The sequence below is a fragment of the Gavialis gangeticus genome, unplaced genomic scaffold (genome assembly GCF_001723915.1).
Source record: "Gavialis gangeticus isolate Ggan-Ray unplaced genomic scaffold, GavGan_comp1, whole genome shotgun sequence".
Taxonomy (NCBI): Eukaryota; Metazoa; Chordata; order Crocodylia; family Gavialidae; genus Gavialis; species Gavialis gangeticus.
Genome location: NW_017729022.1, coordinates 50,328,361 through 50,345,749, shown reverse-complemented (window position 1 = coordinate 50,345,749; position 17,389 = coordinate 50,328,361). Strand labels below are relative to the sequence as shown.

The 17,389-nt window shown below is 42.8% G+C and overlaps 1 protein-coding gene across 2 annotated transcripts in view; it reads left to right on the top strand.

Annotated features, from left to right (window-relative positions):
* TCF20 (transcription factor 20) overlaps positions 1–16,473 on the top strand; it is a 215,674-nt gene extending 199,201 nt beyond the window's left edge. The window contains exons 5-7 of one of the 2 annotated variants that reach the window (XM_019514879.1): positions 6,096–6,145; positions 9,203–9,330; positions 15,167–16,473. In XM_019514879.1, coding sequence (XP_019370424.1) covers positions 6,096–6,145; positions 9,203–9,286 — 134 coding nt within the window. In that variant the 3' untranslated portion in view covers positions 9,287–9,330; positions 15,167–16,473. The remainder of the gene's footprint in view (positions 1–6,095; positions 6,146–9,202; positions 9,331–15,166) is intronic. The other variant, XM_019514880.1, reaches the window with a different exon arrangement.
* Positions 16,474–17,389: the final 916 nt, after the last annotated feature.

The window sequence follows — 17,389 nt, the reverse complement described above, 5'->3', positions numbered from 1 at the left end:
ACTGTAAAGTCAAATTCCATTGTGCAACATTATATGGATTCCTGGCTCATCAGAAGCTTCAAACCTTTTCACTGTACCACAAAGTCCCTGTCATTTGAAGTAGCAAAATAATTGATAGCGACTGTAAATTGCTCTGTAGACTAGTAGTAGGAGAGGTAGACTACTGCGCCTGTGGATTTTCAGAAGACAGCTGCAAGGAAATGGTGAACCATGAGAATCTTTATTTCTGTTGTAGGCTTACCAAACAAGCGTGATGTGGTAGATACAGGCTTTTCTTCTTTCCTCTCCTCCGTATCTTTGTTAACTGTGGCCCCTTCTTGTTTCATCTTGTCTGTCTGTCTTTTCCCAGGACTATTCATCTCCACTACTGAGTTCCAGGATTTTCAGCTACCAGTCTTGGTCTTTTCTCCTCGGACTTTTCAGACCAATCCCAGTATCCTTGCCCAGTAGAACTGTTTTTTCCTCTTCTCACTCCTTATCTGATGTTTCTTTCTCTGTCTTACCCTGGCCTCCAGTCATCAGCCCTGGTCACCATTCCTGTCCTGGACTGGCTCCCAGTTCCAGCCATCTTCTTTGGGCTCCTAATCGAATCACCTGTCCTGTCTCCAGCTCATTTTCCCTGTCCCTTTTGCCTTGACCATCTCAAATCTGCTTCTGTGGGGCTAATATATTATGTACCCCACAATGTTTTTCCTGTCCCCAGCCTCCTTGTCCATTTAGTCCCAGTCGCTCCTCCAACTCTTCATTTGATCCAAGTCTACCACTGGCTACTGGCTCGTGTTCCTCCTACCACCACCTACTCTGACCTTGGCCCCTCCTGTTCAGTCAATTACTGTCTGTGATTTGGTCCCAGTTTCCTCCATATTCCCAATTCCAGTTTACATCTAGCCAAGCCAGCTTCTACTCCAAGTCTCTCCAGTCTGTGCCTTCCTGTCCCAACCTGTTCTTCCTTACTCTCTCTCTTCCTTACTCTCTCCTGACTCTTGCCTGGTCTGTATTTGCATCAGGTGACTTGCTTGTCCAGCCTGCCTGGACCCAGCAGGAAGGTTGCTGACAATTTCCTTGCTCTTGGTTCTGGTGCCTGGATTTGAAATTATCCATAGCAACCCAGGGCTGTGGTAGCAGGAAAGCCTTGTGCAGCACCAGATTTGGGCATGTCAAGTGCAGATGGAGTCTAGCTGCTAAACTCTCGAGAGGGTTCAGCTGAGTCTGTAAAAACTGACTCTTCCTTCACTCCCCCCCACCATTGGGTGAATTTCATAGGGATGGCAAAGGCATATCCCTCCAAAATTTCAGACCTCTGATTCAAAACAAGAGAGAACTGTGGGTTTTCAGAGAAAAGGTGACTGGAATTTTTCAATATGAGCAAAACAACATTTTCCCCAGCATCATTCTGGAAATGACTGGATCTTTTAAGTAAGAATTCTCTAAAAATGTCAGCATGAAATAGATACGTACATGGAAAATTTCATCCAAAGTTTGGCAAAGGCTGTAAGTAACTGAAAATAGGAACTTAAAATGGGACATGTCAGGCAACCTTTATAATTAGCTCCGCTTATATATATATATATATATAATAAAATAGACCAACAAAAGCCTTATTGTATAGTAAGGCGTGATTTCCAGGTCTGCAAAAGTAGATTGCATATGCTTCCTGAAGAAATGGATTGACATTCTCTCTGGCAGCCTTCTTTTCGCAGTCTGTCATCTCTCTATAAGCCCTTGCATCAGCAGTGCAGTTCAGTTGTCTGTCTTGCAGTGAGTCAGACTCTGAGAGATTCAGATATTCTCTCAAGTTCCTTGAGCTGTGCAAGGGATTCCCTGGGGTACTAGATTCAGTTGAAGCCATTCCCTTCCATTACCAAGGATGAAACCACCTTGCGTTTTGAACAAAACTAGGGCAAGGAACATGAGCGCCCAACTCTGAGTAACCTCCCCAAAGGGCTCTCAGATGTATAAATGCATACAACTCCATTATAAAAATATATACAAAGTGTGTTAAAACAAGACTTCCCCATCATTCATAACCATGTTAGTACTAATTATATTTTGAACTGTCTTCTTCCTTTCAGGCCCAGGTACATTGCAGATAACCAGCTAGAACAGGAACCTAGTGATTGTCATCCACGTTAATATACTGGAAGATTCTAGGGGGGGGGGGTTTGTTTAATTGCTTCTCCTTTGACTCCCATCCTGATAGCTCACTAGGGTTCAGTGGCACTAAGCATAGAAGTTATAATGTTCTGTGTTCCACACTGAAATCCTTGCGCTGGTTAGTCTTGAAAAAAAAACATGTTTTGTACCAGTCTTCATAGATTTCATAGGCATTAGGACTGGAAGGGACCTCGGAAGATCGTAGAGTCCAGCCCCCTGCCTAAGGGGCAGGAAGTCAGCTGGGGTCATAGGATCCCAGCAAGATAAGCATCCAAATTTCTCCTGAAGGCGTTCAGTGTAGGTGCATGAACCACCTCCAGTGGCATGCTATTCCAGATCTTGGGGGCTCGGATAGTGAAGAAATTCTTCCTATGTCCAGCCTGAAACGGTCTTGCTGGAGTTTATAACCATTTGACCTTGTCATCCCTTGGGGCACTCTGGTGAACAATCGTTCCCCCAGATCCTGGTGAACACCCCTGATAAACTTATAGGTGGCCATTAAATCGTCCCTGGGCCTGCGCTTTTCCAAGTTAAAGATTCCCATAGCTCTCAGCCTGTCGTTGTAAGGTCTGTTTTCCTGACCTCTGATCATGTGTGGGGCTCTTCTCTGAACTCTCTCAAACTTCTCCACAACCTTTTTGAATTGAGGAGCCCAAAACTGAACGCAGTACTCCAGCTGCGGCCTCACCAAGACAGAGTACAAGGGGAGAATGACGTCTCGGGATTTGCTTGAGAAGCATCTATGGATGCAAGCCAATGTTTTGCTCACTTTACTGGCTGCAGCATTGCATTGAAGGCTCGTATTTATCTTGTGGTCAATCATGACCCTCAAGTCCCTTTCATCCGTAGTGCTAACCAGCGTAGCACTGCCGAGCCTATAAGCATGCTGCAGGTTTTTCCTCCCAAAGTGGAGAACTTTGCATTTTTCAGTGTTAAACACTAATAGGTTCTCATCCACCTATTTCTTGAGCCTGTCAAGGTCAGCCTGGATTGCCCTCCTGTTCTCAGGTGTGGATGCTTTACCCCTTACAAATTAGCTTGTTAACTGTTAAAAAAAAGTATGCTGTTCATAAACTTTCAGTCTGTACATGCATATGGATATCCTAATTTAGTGGTTCCCAAAAGTTTTGGACCAGTAGAACAGTCAGCCTTCAGATTTCCCCTGGACCACTGTTTACCCTTGACATGAGACTTCTTTGAACTGTTCTTTATATCCTTTACTTGGGAAAGGGGGCTCCATTCCTCCCATGTACCACTGACTAGGCAAAGGGAGCTCCATTCCTCCCAAATACTCCCAAAAAACATCCTTTCCCAATGTTTGTCTTCTCATTTGCTGGTTGATGCATCTGGTACATAAGATTATTTGTAAAGCGGGGTGGAAGAGGTTGAGGGGGAGTGTGCCACTTGCTTGTGCCCCTTTGAGCACAGGGCTTACTGTGATCTGTGGATTACTTAACATTGTCTTATGGATCCCAGTTGAAAACCACTGCCCTAATATCTTACTTCTCATCTCCTTTCATACAAAATATTTTTGTCAGCATGAGAGATCCTTGTGCACAAAAACTGAAGTGTTGTTCACTTGTAAAAGAGTGACAATTAAATAGTGCTGCTTAAATAGTTTGTGTGGAGATGTCTGTGGTTAACATTTTATCTTTGCTCTGCTTTCTGTCCAAATTTATAAAAAGCCACTGATGTTTCTGAGAGAACTTAGTCCTTGGAGCATCTCCATGGAAACTGGACTTTTGTTTCTTAAGATTTTTGCATCCACTCCTCCAACTTGTTCTCCATCACCTGGAATCAGATCCTGGTCTTTACCAGATCAGTTTTCCAGACAGCATTTGTATTGTATGATATGTCAGAGGATTTTGACCCTAAATAAGGAAAAATATCGTTTAAAAATATGTTAAACTCTTAAGGAATGGAAACCCTCTTTCCTTGCAAATAGCACTGGAGTGATGGATAATAGGAAGGAGGTGGGGAGAGAGGAAGTGACAAAAAAAAGTATATGATAAAGCAATAATTTTTCCTTGACTCCTCCGTTTAGGAAAAAAACAGTCCAAACAATTGAGATCCCTTCCCCTCTCTTTCCTGAACTGGCATAGCTTTGTCCGATGGTCTCTCTGCCTGAAGTTACCTCTAAGGGCTGACTAAAGCTTCCTTGCCTGTAATATAGGCGGTAGTGACCAACAGTTTTTGCCATTTTACGCATATTTTGTTGCTTTCGTCAAATGCTGATAATGCCTCTCCAGTTCTCAGTGAGACAGGCTTCCTTATCCCTTAAAACACATAAGCAAAGTTGGCATTAATGGATAACTATATTGGCATTTTCAGTAAATATTGCCAATTTCAATAAAAATCTATGGTCAGTTCTTCTAACTCCAGCAATTGTTCAAATCGGGTGTGTGGCATTTTGACAGTAGGTGGTCTCTGACTGCATGCCCCCTTGCCCCATATGCAGTTCCTGCTTTGGGCATACATGGAATATTTAATCTGTCAACAGTGCTAGATTCACAACACAAGAAAAAAGGTAGTCTTTGTTTTTTAATGTTTTATATTTTGTTCTGGTGTTATGATACTGTACAGTCATAATTCATGGTGGAAATCCCACCTTTATAATAAGAGAGCACAATTTTTGCTAATACTGTATTTGGAATTGTTGCCCTTAGGAAGATTAAGGGTTTTACTTCAAGTGACTTAGCAAAGAGTAGTAACTTAGCCTATTGTATGCTGTTTCCCTTTGATTCAGGCCAGAGGCACTGATGCTGCAACAGAAGCATTTCATACCAGCAAGAGAAGCTCTGCCAAAGCTTGGGTGTCTAGAAAGCTTTTCCCTCAAGCCTTAGTTGCAGTCTCCTGCTGCCTGCTAAACTCTTCTAGCAGATTGGAACAGCAGGGAACTCTGGTTATGCTACATACTTAAGTGGGTTTTAAATTAACACATTTTATTTACCATCATGCTGCTTGCCAGTATTTGGGGAGGCTGGAGAAGATGAGAGGTCATAAAGCGCCCTGGTGAATTCTCTGCTACCAGAAAATGCAGGGGCTGGGTAACACCAGATTAGGGAGGTGGTGGTCTTCTGTGTTTTCCCATGGGTGGGAGAGGGGGAGGATGCCTAAGAGATGCAACTGAATTCCCAAGGAGGATAGCCCAACACTGCTTCTAGTCATGAAATGGAAAGATAGGATTCTTGAAATCCTTCAGTGGAAATCAAGAGCTCTGAAGTTTGCACAACCTGTTATCTTCAGTGTACTTTTTGTGTGGTTGCAGCTCTTAAGATTCTAAGAAAAGTTAACTTAGCACTCTTTAGCATTGCTAAATTCACTCATAAAACAAATCTAATTTCTCCCAGTTTTGTAACAGATGAAAATTATACAGATGTGAAGTGTGGAGGCAGATCCGAGAGCAGTATGAGTGACCAGACTATTAAGCGTGGTGTCTGTAAAAGTGATTACCAGCTTTTGTGCTGGGAATAAGTCACCCCCTTCTTCCCCCCACAACACCCCTTATTCTTCCTCCTCCCCATGCTAGTGACAGATGCCTTTGGACAGGAATGAGAGGCACAAAGAAGGAATCATTTGTTAAGATCAGATGGGTGTGCCTGGCTTTTCCCATATTTGTATTTCTAAAAGTTGGAATCCATGGAGGGAGGAGAAATTTATACCTCTGTACTGACAATTCTTGTTCTTTACACAACAGTGAGGAGATTGGCAAGATTTGGTCTTTACATATTGATGACTATAAGAATAATACCACTCAGGTCTCTTGGTAACTTTATTTACCAAAACATTCTTGTGGAAAGCTTGACAAGATAGTTCTGTAAAAGATCTTTGAATCCAAAATGCATCTGGAAGGCATGGTTAATACACATGACATCATGGAGGGTGCATTCATTTTTTTTTAAAAAGTACTAAATCAAATTGCTATCTCTCTTCTCCTGTAGATTGTTTACTAAATGAAGAGAACTTCTCAGTGAGGTGCCCGAAGCACAAGGTAAGAAGAACCCTTTTCCTCAGTGGGCCCGTTCTACGCTGCCCTCTGGTGGGGGCTGCATCTTGTTTTTGTCTTTTAAATGAATAATTATATATCTAGATAGCGTTAAACAATATTTCTGTAGTTCAGTGGGATGTATTCTGGGGACAGACACCTCCGTAGATGAAGATGGAGAATTAAGGAGATATGCATATTTCCAGATGTTCTCTAAACTCTTGGAGGCTCTTTAGAAAATCCAGCTTCATACTTAATGAGCTGCTCCTGTTGGAATGCTATAGTAAAACTTTCTGTTCAAGGTTTTTTCTAAAACTTAAGAGACATGCAGGGAGGAAGGAAGGAAAGTGGCTGACAAAAAGGGTTTAATCGCTTTGGAAGCAAGGACCAACCAGAGATGGAAAGAGCTTAGTCCTCCTTCAGCAAGAGCTAGCAGGCTGAATATCTGGTAACTTGGCTGATTCTGTTTCCTCCTCACATCCTCAGTACAAGTTCCTGAAGTATCTGTCTATGAGACAGCATTTCTGTCACTTGTGTAAGTCGGTGATCAAAATGTCAGGTGGAATTGCTTTTTTCTTACTCAGCTAGTAAGAAACCATTTAAAATTTGTGAGAGAGTATAGATGGTACAACTGGGAAATTAGGTGGGAGAAGGATTTTGCTCTTTTGTATCTGCAGGAGGATATATTAGTCTCCATTCAGGTACAGTACTTGTTAGGAGCTTTCTCCTTTTGTGCCTGTGGTTAGAGTGACATCTGCTGGTAATTTGTATTTTTACAGGAGGCAGTGATTGTTGATAATCTATCTGTAAAAGAGATTTGTATTCTTGTGCAGTATGTTTTGTTCTTGTTGTTACTGTGTGGTGGTAGTTGTGTTACCCCAGTAGAAATACATATATTCACTTCAGTTTTGAAAATGTAGGGGGACTGTTGGTGTTTGCTTTTCAAGTTAAATATGTAGTCCCCAGCTAGCCTAGGATCCTCAGACAAGGATTTCCAGACAGAGCGCCATGGACCAGCCTCTTTTCCCACCCTTTTATTTAAAGAAATGTTTTTTTTGTCCTTTCAGTTGTGGAGATTTATGGTTCTTGCACTCTTTCAGGGTTAAACTGACATATGACTACCTGCCTGAATTTGCAGGCAGCCTGAAACAGTAACTTAAAGGTACAATTTGTTCTATCAGCTGGAAAAAACTACAGGAATGCTGTCTTTTGCCCAACTCTTGACATCTGATTAGTGTGAATAGAAAGGATCAATACATGAGGACTACGCTTTATTGCTGCCCACTAAAAAAAAAACATGCTAGAACAGGAAAAATCTTACAGCTTTTCATCAGTCAGTTAGGTTCAAGTAGTACTGCTGTATTAGTATTAGCTGTTAGAACAAGGAAGTTATACCAGGAAAACACAGTTGTCTTATGACTACAGTTCAGCCTGTTGTACAAGCCATTTGAGAACATATAAGTTCTGTTATCTGGTAAGCTTTGGAGGGAAAAAGGGTGCCAGCAGCATTAAAAAGAGGTACTTGATGAAGCTATTAAAGCTGTGAACTTTACTGAAAATCCACTGCACATCTTTTCCCTATTTTGAGGTCAGGAGAGGGAGAGGTGTTCAGGAGCTTCTGTTTCACACCTAAGTTTTTGTTGGCTTTCATAGAATAAAGTTGGAGACACTTATTTGATCTCAGTGAAAATAAAAGGTTTTTCTTCACTTGAATGTGGTTTAGCCTTTGCATGAGACTTCACTGATTTGTTGTTGGTTTGTTCTGAATGCTTTTTTAGGTGAGAATAACACCATCCTGCTCTTACATATTGCTAATTGGGCAGAGGTTCTCAGTTAGATGTGGAGCCATTCCAGGCTCCATCCAAGCGTATTGAATATCACTCTAGTAAGATGATGCATGGAATAAATTAAAATATGACTTTGCAACAGACGGAAGTGTGAATGTTGAGCCATTGGAGAAGGGAAGGGACTTCCAGTCACACAGTTTAAAAAAAATTCTGTTTTTAACTTGTCAGTGGCTAACTAACATCTGACACCTCAGCTTTTCAATTCAGGTATGAGAGCTAACTTGATAAATCCTTTGAGAGATCCAGTAGGTCCTTTAGAATAGGGGTAGGCAACCCCCAGCACATGTGACAGAGCATGGCATAAAAAGGCATTTTGCTTGGCTTGCATGCCTTGGGGAAGATGGAGGGGGAGCCATGAGGAGCCCAGTCCTTGTGGCAGTGCAGCCTCTTCCCTGTCATCTGCCTTGAGGTGCGCGTGCACCCACAGCCAGCAATGAAACAGGGCAGGGCTCTGCAGACCCTAGTGCAGCTGCTTGCAACCTCCCTGCTGCCTTCTGTGAGCAGCCTCGGCTCCATGGTGGGTAGCAGGGGCCTTCCCAGAACACTGGCTGACTGTGGCAGGCAGCCAGGAGGCTGCAAGGTCTGTGGAGCCCCAGCCTGGCTTGTCACTGGCAGCAGGTGCACGCACACCTTGGGGCAGATTGCAGGGAAGGGGCCAGGGCTATGCTTCCACAACAAGGATTGGGCCCCTTGCAGACACCCCCCCCCCCGGCACACCAACATCTTACAAGTAAAGGTTGCAGATGATTTTGGCACTGCCCAAAAACATTGCCAAACCCTGTTTTAGAAGAATTAGGGAAGGACAAGCTCAGTATTCCATATTTCTAAGGTTGAATGATTGGCAGGAGAGGGAACCTGCAGACCTCTTGTGTAAATCCTAAAGAAGCAGAAAGGGATGTGTGCTCAGAGTTTATAAGACAGACGAACAAAACCTTTGTAGGTCACCTTCAAGTGGTGTTATTAAGTTCTCGCTCTACTTTTTGTTGTTAAATTCTATGGTTTTTTCTTTCTTTTTAAAATCAAAACATTCTTACAAAATGCTGACTTCTGTTACAGGGAAAATCCTGTCTGAAAATCTGTGCGTGTCATTCCAGTACTGACTTTCTCTCTCTCTTTCTCTTTCTTTTATATATTTTTCTGTGTGTGTCTTCCCCTACCCTTGTCTTTTGCTGTCCCTCATCCTCCTTCTCCTTCTTTTGGCTTGCTGGTTTGTCAGCCCCTCCCTCCTTGCTCTCTTCCCTCCTTGCAGAACAAGATGGTGAAAGGCAGCCTCAGCACAGAGCAGTCGGAGCGGGGGTGAGGGGGGAAGTGTGTTCCTGGGAATGGAAATAAAAGCAAGCACAGGTGAGTTGGGGAGAACTTCTTGTTCCCCCATGTCCTTCCCCCCTTCTGTGGGAGAAGTGTACATTACTTGTGCCCCTTTGGAGGTTGTAATTGGATGTTCTTTAGTTTTTGTTCCTCTTTTTGCTTCAGGTTAGTGGTTTCATTTTGCATTTACTGGTAAAGGGCAAAGCTGCCCTCTTATTTGCTGTTTTTTTCCCAATTGCTGTATTCATTGAAACCACCACCTGAGGTCTCCACTCATTTTATCTTCCTCTGTGTAGGAAGCTAGCAGATTATTCTTTATAATTCTTTTGGAACTTAATAGTAAATTACTTGAAAAGCTCATAGAGGTCTAGATTGCCATGTTATTAAACCTTTTACTGAGCAGGGAGGGGGGCAATGTAATTGTGTTTGTGTGAAGGTAATTATTACAAGTTTGCAGGCCTCTGGACTGCGGGTTGCCTTTGAGAAAATTGGGGTAAGAAGTGACCTTTCCCATGGGCCTGTTACTCCTCCCCTTTTCTCTCCCCATCCCCCCAGGCACTTTCCTCTTCCTTTCAAACAGAGTAGAGCTAAAGATAGTAGAGCTGTATCTGTTTGGCCCTGTAGCTATGAATCTGCAGTGCTTACTATGTCTATCATTACCATTGTTGATTACACAGAGCAATTGAAAAATCCACTTTCTTGTACCTTGGATCGCCAAAGCATTCACTTAATTACCTCAATCTGAAAATCTTTCTCAGATCCATCTGATAGCTAGATGACCTAAATGAAATGAACATTCGGTCTCCAGTCAATGTCCATTGAAACAAGGGTGTTCTAAGCTACCACCCTATTGGTACTAATTGGCTGTCTTGACCTCAGCTTGTTCATTTCTTACAGATTGGGTTGCTTTTGTGTCCCTTTCCTACAATTCTGCAGGTGTGGGTTATCCTTTCACTTCTATTACCTCATCTAACGAGAACTGTCCCCCATCTCCCTGCTTCTCAGCAACTTCCTCTTTCAATTTTACCTTAAAACCTTGCTTTGTTTCTCCAACTGAGTTACTGTGAAGTGGTTTTTGTGGTATTTTCTATGAAGGAAGTGAGATTTACCAAATAATGTTATGTTTTATTTATGAAAAAATAGCAACAAGCTAGTGTTTGGTATGAACACTTTTTATACAGCTTGGTTTAGCTCAGTTCTGTTATGCAATTTCTTGTTTTTGGTACCTTCTTGTGTATACTTGGATTTTCATTAAAGAAAAGTTACCCACTCAGCCAAGATTAGCCATTCATATTCTTCTCTATAATTCTTTTTGTTAATAAAATTGAAAAATCTTAATGATCACACTGAACTTTTGCATGTCCCTAAAATGTGTAAATGAATGTGTGGCTCAATGTGAGGTGTTGGAATACTAGTCAGAGTGTTGCATCTGTTTTAATTGTCTAATGTTAGGGAAGACACGGAGCTGGTTCTTTGTAATCGTGGCTGAACACCTTTTTTATAACAACTAGGAGTCAGTGAGCATAAACATGCCATGATGTTCAGGTTTCACTCAGGTTTATTTTCTGCATAGACTTCCGACACTAGTCCCATCCCCAAGTTTAGTCACAGTTTCATACTTAAACTATTGCAAGTTTCACAAGGTCAAGGGCCTGTCTCTTTGAATTTGTGAAGTGCTTTGTTTAGCTCTAGAGCTCAGAGTATCATTTTATTCTCTTCCCTAACTTCCTTTTAAAAGGTAAATAAGCAGAGAGTCCAGGGTATTTGTCTTTGCTTGTGACAGGCTGTTCTTAGGTGAGTGAGGGGGCTTGGTTATGAGGAAGAAGAGAGTAGTTCTTCTGTCAATGTCTTTCCTTCCAGCCCTACTTTGCTCCTGGGCTCTTTTTGCTCCCCACTGGAAGTGGTAGATGTTGCCTCTCAGTTATCCGTCCTGTCATTGTGGAATACAGGTCATCACGATGTGTGACGAATAACCAAAGTAACTGGGATCTGTTGCTTATGGGGGTTTTGGGATGGAAGTCCCTACCTAGGCTGTATATGGGGCACCAGGGGGGCGGGAAATGCCCTGTGCCCATTCTGCCTCTGGGTAGCATCCCCATTTAATTAATGCAGCCCTCCTTGCACAAATCATGTCCATTTGCACATAGTTAATGTTGGCTGTCCATTCTTCCCTTCCCTCATGCAGTTAAATTGGCCATCTCACTTGCAACCGATGCAACTTCCCTAGTCCGTAATGGGCTGCTCGCGACTTCTTCAAACTTCTCACAAGGGAAGATCTTCATGTTCTTCCCATCCTGGTGACAAGTTTGTTCTTTGTGGAAGTTCGAATGGCCCCAGAGTTCCTCCAGCTGTGCTTGCTGGTAACTGCTGCTACAAGCTGCTCTGCTGACCAAGTGTCAGTGGGGCTGTTTGTACCTTTGACATTCACAATATGCTCCATTACATAATGTGGAAGGGGGAAGAAATAGATTCTCATAGACCTCAGTATGCATGCTGAGGGTTCTGCAGCATCAGTGGCTTCAGAAGTGGTGCACAGAGGCCAGATGGAAGGAGGGGGAGAGAGGGTCATAGGATCTAGTCAACAGGCTTTGTATAAAAAGCCTAGTATGAAAGTATAGAGTAATATGGACTGGGGACATCTTAACACTGACAATTATTTAACAGTCCTGTGGAGGAAAGGAATGGGGATACAAAGTGAAAACTTTACCGATGCCCTTCCGGAAGTGGAGTGTCTGTGTCATTTTTCCACCTTCGCTTCTGCCCCAGCAACTTCTCATTTGGAAATATTGTGCTGCCTCTTTTTTTTTCTTTTCTTAAGGAGGTTGTCTAATAGATTTGTCCCCTTTTTACCATGGTTTTGTGCCCCCAAATGAAAGCTTACCAGGGCCTGGACACCCTGTTTTAAAGGGAAGCTTGCTGCATAAAGGTGGTATTAATGAAACTTCATGGAAATTCTATAACTGTCCTCTGGTAATAGAAAAGCTGTCCTGTTGCTGTTTTGGCAGGGGAATGTGGTGTGAAGTAGACTCTTAGGACAGGAATAGGCTGTGGGAGGTATCCTTTTGCTTTTGTTTTGCTCGGTTCACTTCTTGGCCCAGCAGGGCAAGAGGAGCCCTTCCCTTTGGTTCTCTGGAGCAGTTCCAGGCAAGTCAGTGGATTGTGTCTCTGTTTGCAGCTCATCTCTTCCTGAGCCAGTTGCCCCTAGAACTTCTGGATCAGTTCCAGTTATGGAGAGTAAATGTGTGCGATTGAGCCTGGTGCTCTGGATCTTTGCCAGGAAGAGAGTGGGATTGTATGTGGTGAGCCTGTTTCCTCCCTGAGCCAGTGCCTAATGCTCTGGATTGATTCCAAGCATGGGGAAGCTGCAGTTGTACAGAAGCCAGAGGCAGCAGCATGTCCTTGCCACTCCTTCAGTAAGGGCTCACAGTTGCACAGTAATGAATACCAACAGGGATCAGCTGCCTGAGCTGTCTAGGAACCTTCCTCCCTCTTTTGTGATATTGCCTATGTGGAAACGTCTGGCTTTATTTTAATTTTTACATGCTTCTATCATGTCTTTTGGCTTGGTGTGGAAATTGTAGGAGCAACAATTTTTTTTGTGGGAGGCCCTAGTGATACTAACTGCAGTACATGTGCAGCTGATACTGTGGGGTTTGTTTTGACCTGAGTTCACCAACTGGGGAGAGGAGGAAGGGATATATAAGCCATATATGAGTGACAGCAAAGGATTCAAGCCCAATAAATAAATCAGTCTTGGATCTCAGATGAGATATAGCAGGAAGAACAATATATAGGGTTGCCCATTTTTTGGCAGTGGTAGTTTGTCAAGGGAGGCTGAAGTAATTAGAAGAAAATGAACAGAAAATATCCAGCTTTGACTCCTTTTTGCTCAACCTTTAGCCAGAAGTTTTAATAAGGTTAGGATATTTCTTTGTAGGACTCTTTGAGGGGTATAGTGAAATTTCTAAAATCTTAGAGGAGGAATTGCTATTTCAGACTTTTTAGTTTAAGATGCCTTAATTCTGCTCCTCACCCTAACCTTGTCCCTGAAGGTGAGCAAACTGGGAACAACAGAAATAAGTTTTAGTTTTTACAGAAAAAGCACTAATTCTCTAAAGTAGTGGTTCTCAACCTTCTAAGACTTAAGACACCCCCACAGAAAATGCCAGCTCTTAGTTTTTCACTTGTTTTTTTTTTTTTTACTACTGAGAAATAATACTACAATTCTTGTGTTGCAAAGGACTCAGACCAGGACAGGGCAGAATGTTGTTTTTTTTAATACTATGTATTCCTATATGAAATCTCTGGGTTTGTCTTGTGAATCATGTTTGTACACGTAACTGTGCCATGGCACCCTGGTTGACAGTGATTGCTCACATCATGAAATTGGAAATGGGATACAAAACCTATAAACTTTGACATATGTTCTGTTGAAAGGGTGAAGTGAATATTCAGTGAACGTTGTAACTGATCTGTATGAAATGTGTTGGGAAGTTTCAGTCCAGTTCTAATGGGCAGGTACCACATGACAGAAACTACCATTATACTTTATTTTATTTGGGCTCCTTTTATAGCCAGGTTTAATATACAAGCTAAGGACTTTTGGTGCACCAATAAAGATTTTTTTGGCTGATAGTTAACCAATTATATCAGCCAGTACCAATCCGGTAGCTGATATTCAACCTGGCCTCTTGGAGAGCAGCATCCAACTGGTAAGTCTGTAGGGAGAAGGGGCATGGGCAGATCAAGGCCCCCGTGATGAGGGAGGGAATGGGGCTGGCGCAGGGACAGGCTCTTCCCAGCAAGGGTGGGGCACAGGATGCAGGTGCCTTGTCAAGTGGGGACGGGGAGTGGCTCCCTGCCACTGTATGCTCCCCTGGTGGAGGCATGGGGGGCATGTGCTCCCTGGATTTGTGCATGGGCTCAGGACCAGGGGCTGTGGCGGTGGGAGAGGTGGCTATGGAGAATTTTGGGGTGGCTCCCAGCACCACTGCCGCTTCCCACCCTGTCCCCGCCCAGCCTGAGAACAGCCCTGGCCCAGTCCCTTGCTGGGAAGAAGCTGGTGCAGCCCCTAGCCCTGAGCCTGCAGGAGGCAGTGTGTCCTCTCCCCATGCCCACGCACAAATCCTGGGGGCACATGCCTCCCATGCCGACCCTGGGGATGTGCAGAATGGCAGGAAGTCATTCCTCCTTTCCCCCATGTTTGCTGGATGAGCTGCCTGGAGCTCCATTCCCCACCCCATCTGGGCAGTGCCTGCCCCAGCCCCTTTCTCTCCCTGATTGTCGGGGCCTTGGCCCCAGGCACACCCCCCTCCCCAACTTGCACAGGACACTGCTCTCCAAGCTGCCTAGCTGCTTTCCTGGCTGTGTGCATGCTGTGGCTGTATGCGTGCATGCAGCATTTATCAGTAATATTGTTGGCTACACCAGCCAAAAAAGGCTGGTTGCTGACCATGTCAATTTTCCCTTTATCAGTGCTGATCTGATATGGACCAGTATATCGGCGAACCTCTACTAAGAACTTACTGGAGTGTGGAGAAAGCAGTTCTCTCTTATTAGGCCTCTAATTTTGAGGTGGAGGAGGGGAGTTTATGTTGCTGTTTTCATGCTGTATATAATTCAGTTTTGTTTTTTTGTTTGGGGGGAGGGGTTGTTAATCTAACGATACCTTTTACCATATACCTTTTTTTAAAAAGAAATATGCACCATCATGCTCCCATTTATCTCATCTTGACTTGGTTTGACCTTCTGGTATTTCTGCCAGGACAAGCTATTGAGTAAGCTTCTCATAAGTCCTGGTGGCAAGCTTGATAGATCAGTTGTAGGGGTAACTGTAATTGTTCTAATATTGCTGTTCTTGTTTGCTTTGCAGGTTAGGCTGTTGAGATAAAGGGCGGTGGACATTCGTGACTGAATGGATTCTCTCCCGCTGTGCAGCCATGCCCCCTCTTGATGTGCCTGCCAATGCCAGCACTTCCTTCATAAATTCGTACATCACACTCAAAACTGATGACATCACAGAATATGACCAAGGAGTCTGAACCAGCTGTTTCCATGGACACAATCTCCATAGTGACAGTGGGGAGGGGAGGGAAAAGAGGAAACAGGTGGGGGGAATTAAAGAGGGAGGGATAAATATATATATATATAAATATATATATATAAAGATCTATTTTTTAGTCTTGAAAGACTTTGTTTTAAATGAAAGGTGCGCTATCCCTTTTTATGCTTTTGATTACATTGTGAAAACCCAGATAAATTCAAAATGTCTTCTAACTCCCAGAAAATGTTAAGTCCAAAATGCTCCTGAAGCTTCACGTTTAGTTGTTAAGGAAGTGGAGGTAGGAGCTCCCCTAACCAAATTAGGCTCCTTCCGCTCACCACCTCCCAACAGTTTCCAGAAGAAGAGTTCAAGGTTTAAAGAAAACAGCATCGTGACAAATTGTCAGAGGGGTGAGAGGAAGGACTGGATGGCTGCAGGCAATGGGATGCTGGTATCTGCGGGACAGGAGGTTATGACTTTTTTTTTTCTTTTCAAGAAACACTATTTATTTTTCATTAACAGTGGAAGCCTGAAGAATATCTGAAGACTCCTAGGTCATGTGACTTGTGAAGTAAGAGGTAGCTGCTGCTAGCTAAAGTACACACACGCTTATACCTTTTTCATCTGGAAACATCTTCACCAAATGGTGGGATGGGAACTTCTGTCATTTCTGGCAATGATGTACACCCCCAAATCATTCCAAGAAGCTGCCTTCTGTTTTGAAGGCAGGCTAGAGGAAGATACTGGTTTGCCTGCCAAGTTGGGGAACTGCACGGGAAATCTGAATGTTGGTGGAATCCATGTGTGTGTAAACTGTTCAGGAAACTCCAGTTAGCCCTTCTTCTTTGTTTTTGTTTTTTATTTTTTTTCAAAGGAAGGAAGGAAGGGAGAATGTCAGTTTAACAGCCTACACTCTATGGTTACTTTGGGGGTTTTTTGTAAATTGTGTAATTTTTAAACATTTTGAGTTTTAAAAACAAACAAAAATTTCTCTTGTTAAGGCCTTAAGAAAGGGGTTAGTGCATCTTTCAGGGGTCACTCTGCCATGGGAATAAAATAGCTGTTTCACAAACAGTTTTATATAAAAAAAAAAGCTTAAAAAAACAAAAAAACTAATAAACTTCATTTTAACCTTGTTTCCTTTTGCTTTGTGCAAACTTATTCTGCCCAAATGGAAGAGGAGACTCTAACTGCCACTTTATGCATTATTTACTTTATGATATCTTTCCTTCAGTGATGGGATTTTCTTAACCTGCTGAACAGGTCCAAGGCGTGGCACCCCATAAAAGCTTCTATTTATAAAAACATAAGATTTATATGGTGCAAGGGACAGTTAGCCAGGAGGGCCATTTGACTGGCTGAACTCACAGGTCACTTGCAGCAGTATTATTGCACATACCTGACTGTTCATCCCTAGGATGTTATCATGTTCTAGCAATTTCACACAGTGTGCTACTTGCTAGGAAGTATTTTTAGAGAAGGAACTAGCTAGTTTGACTTGAAATCTGGAACAAGGCTTGGATGGGGTAGGAATAGAAAGCTTTTAAAAATGAAGTACTGAATGCCTGTTCTGCTGCTTGGGTTTTGGAGCATTCAGCACATAAACATGTAATGTTTTCAGACCTGTATTTAAATTGAAAAAAAGATAATTTTTCAAACTCAGAGCTGTTTATCAATGTTGTTTGTTTTCCTAGATATTGCTACCTCTCATACGTATTTAAAAACAAAGGTGTTCTTGCCATTCTTTGCTTGCTTCTTTCCCAGTAGCAGGTTCTGAAGTCAGATTGTCTTTCTATGCTAGAAAGTAGACCTGTGGTGACAATTTTTGTCACTAACATGTCCCTCTGAACTGGTGCTGAGAAATGTTTAATTGGTGGCGTAGTTGGAACAAATCATTGTCACTATAGTTGGTGTGATTAAGTTGATGATTTCTTTCATATTGAATAAGACTGGCTTCTTCTGTCATCTGATTTACTGTACATGACTTGAAGCAATGAGATGCTTACTGGCATATATCAATAATATTTGTAATGAATCTGCTGTGCTGTACTA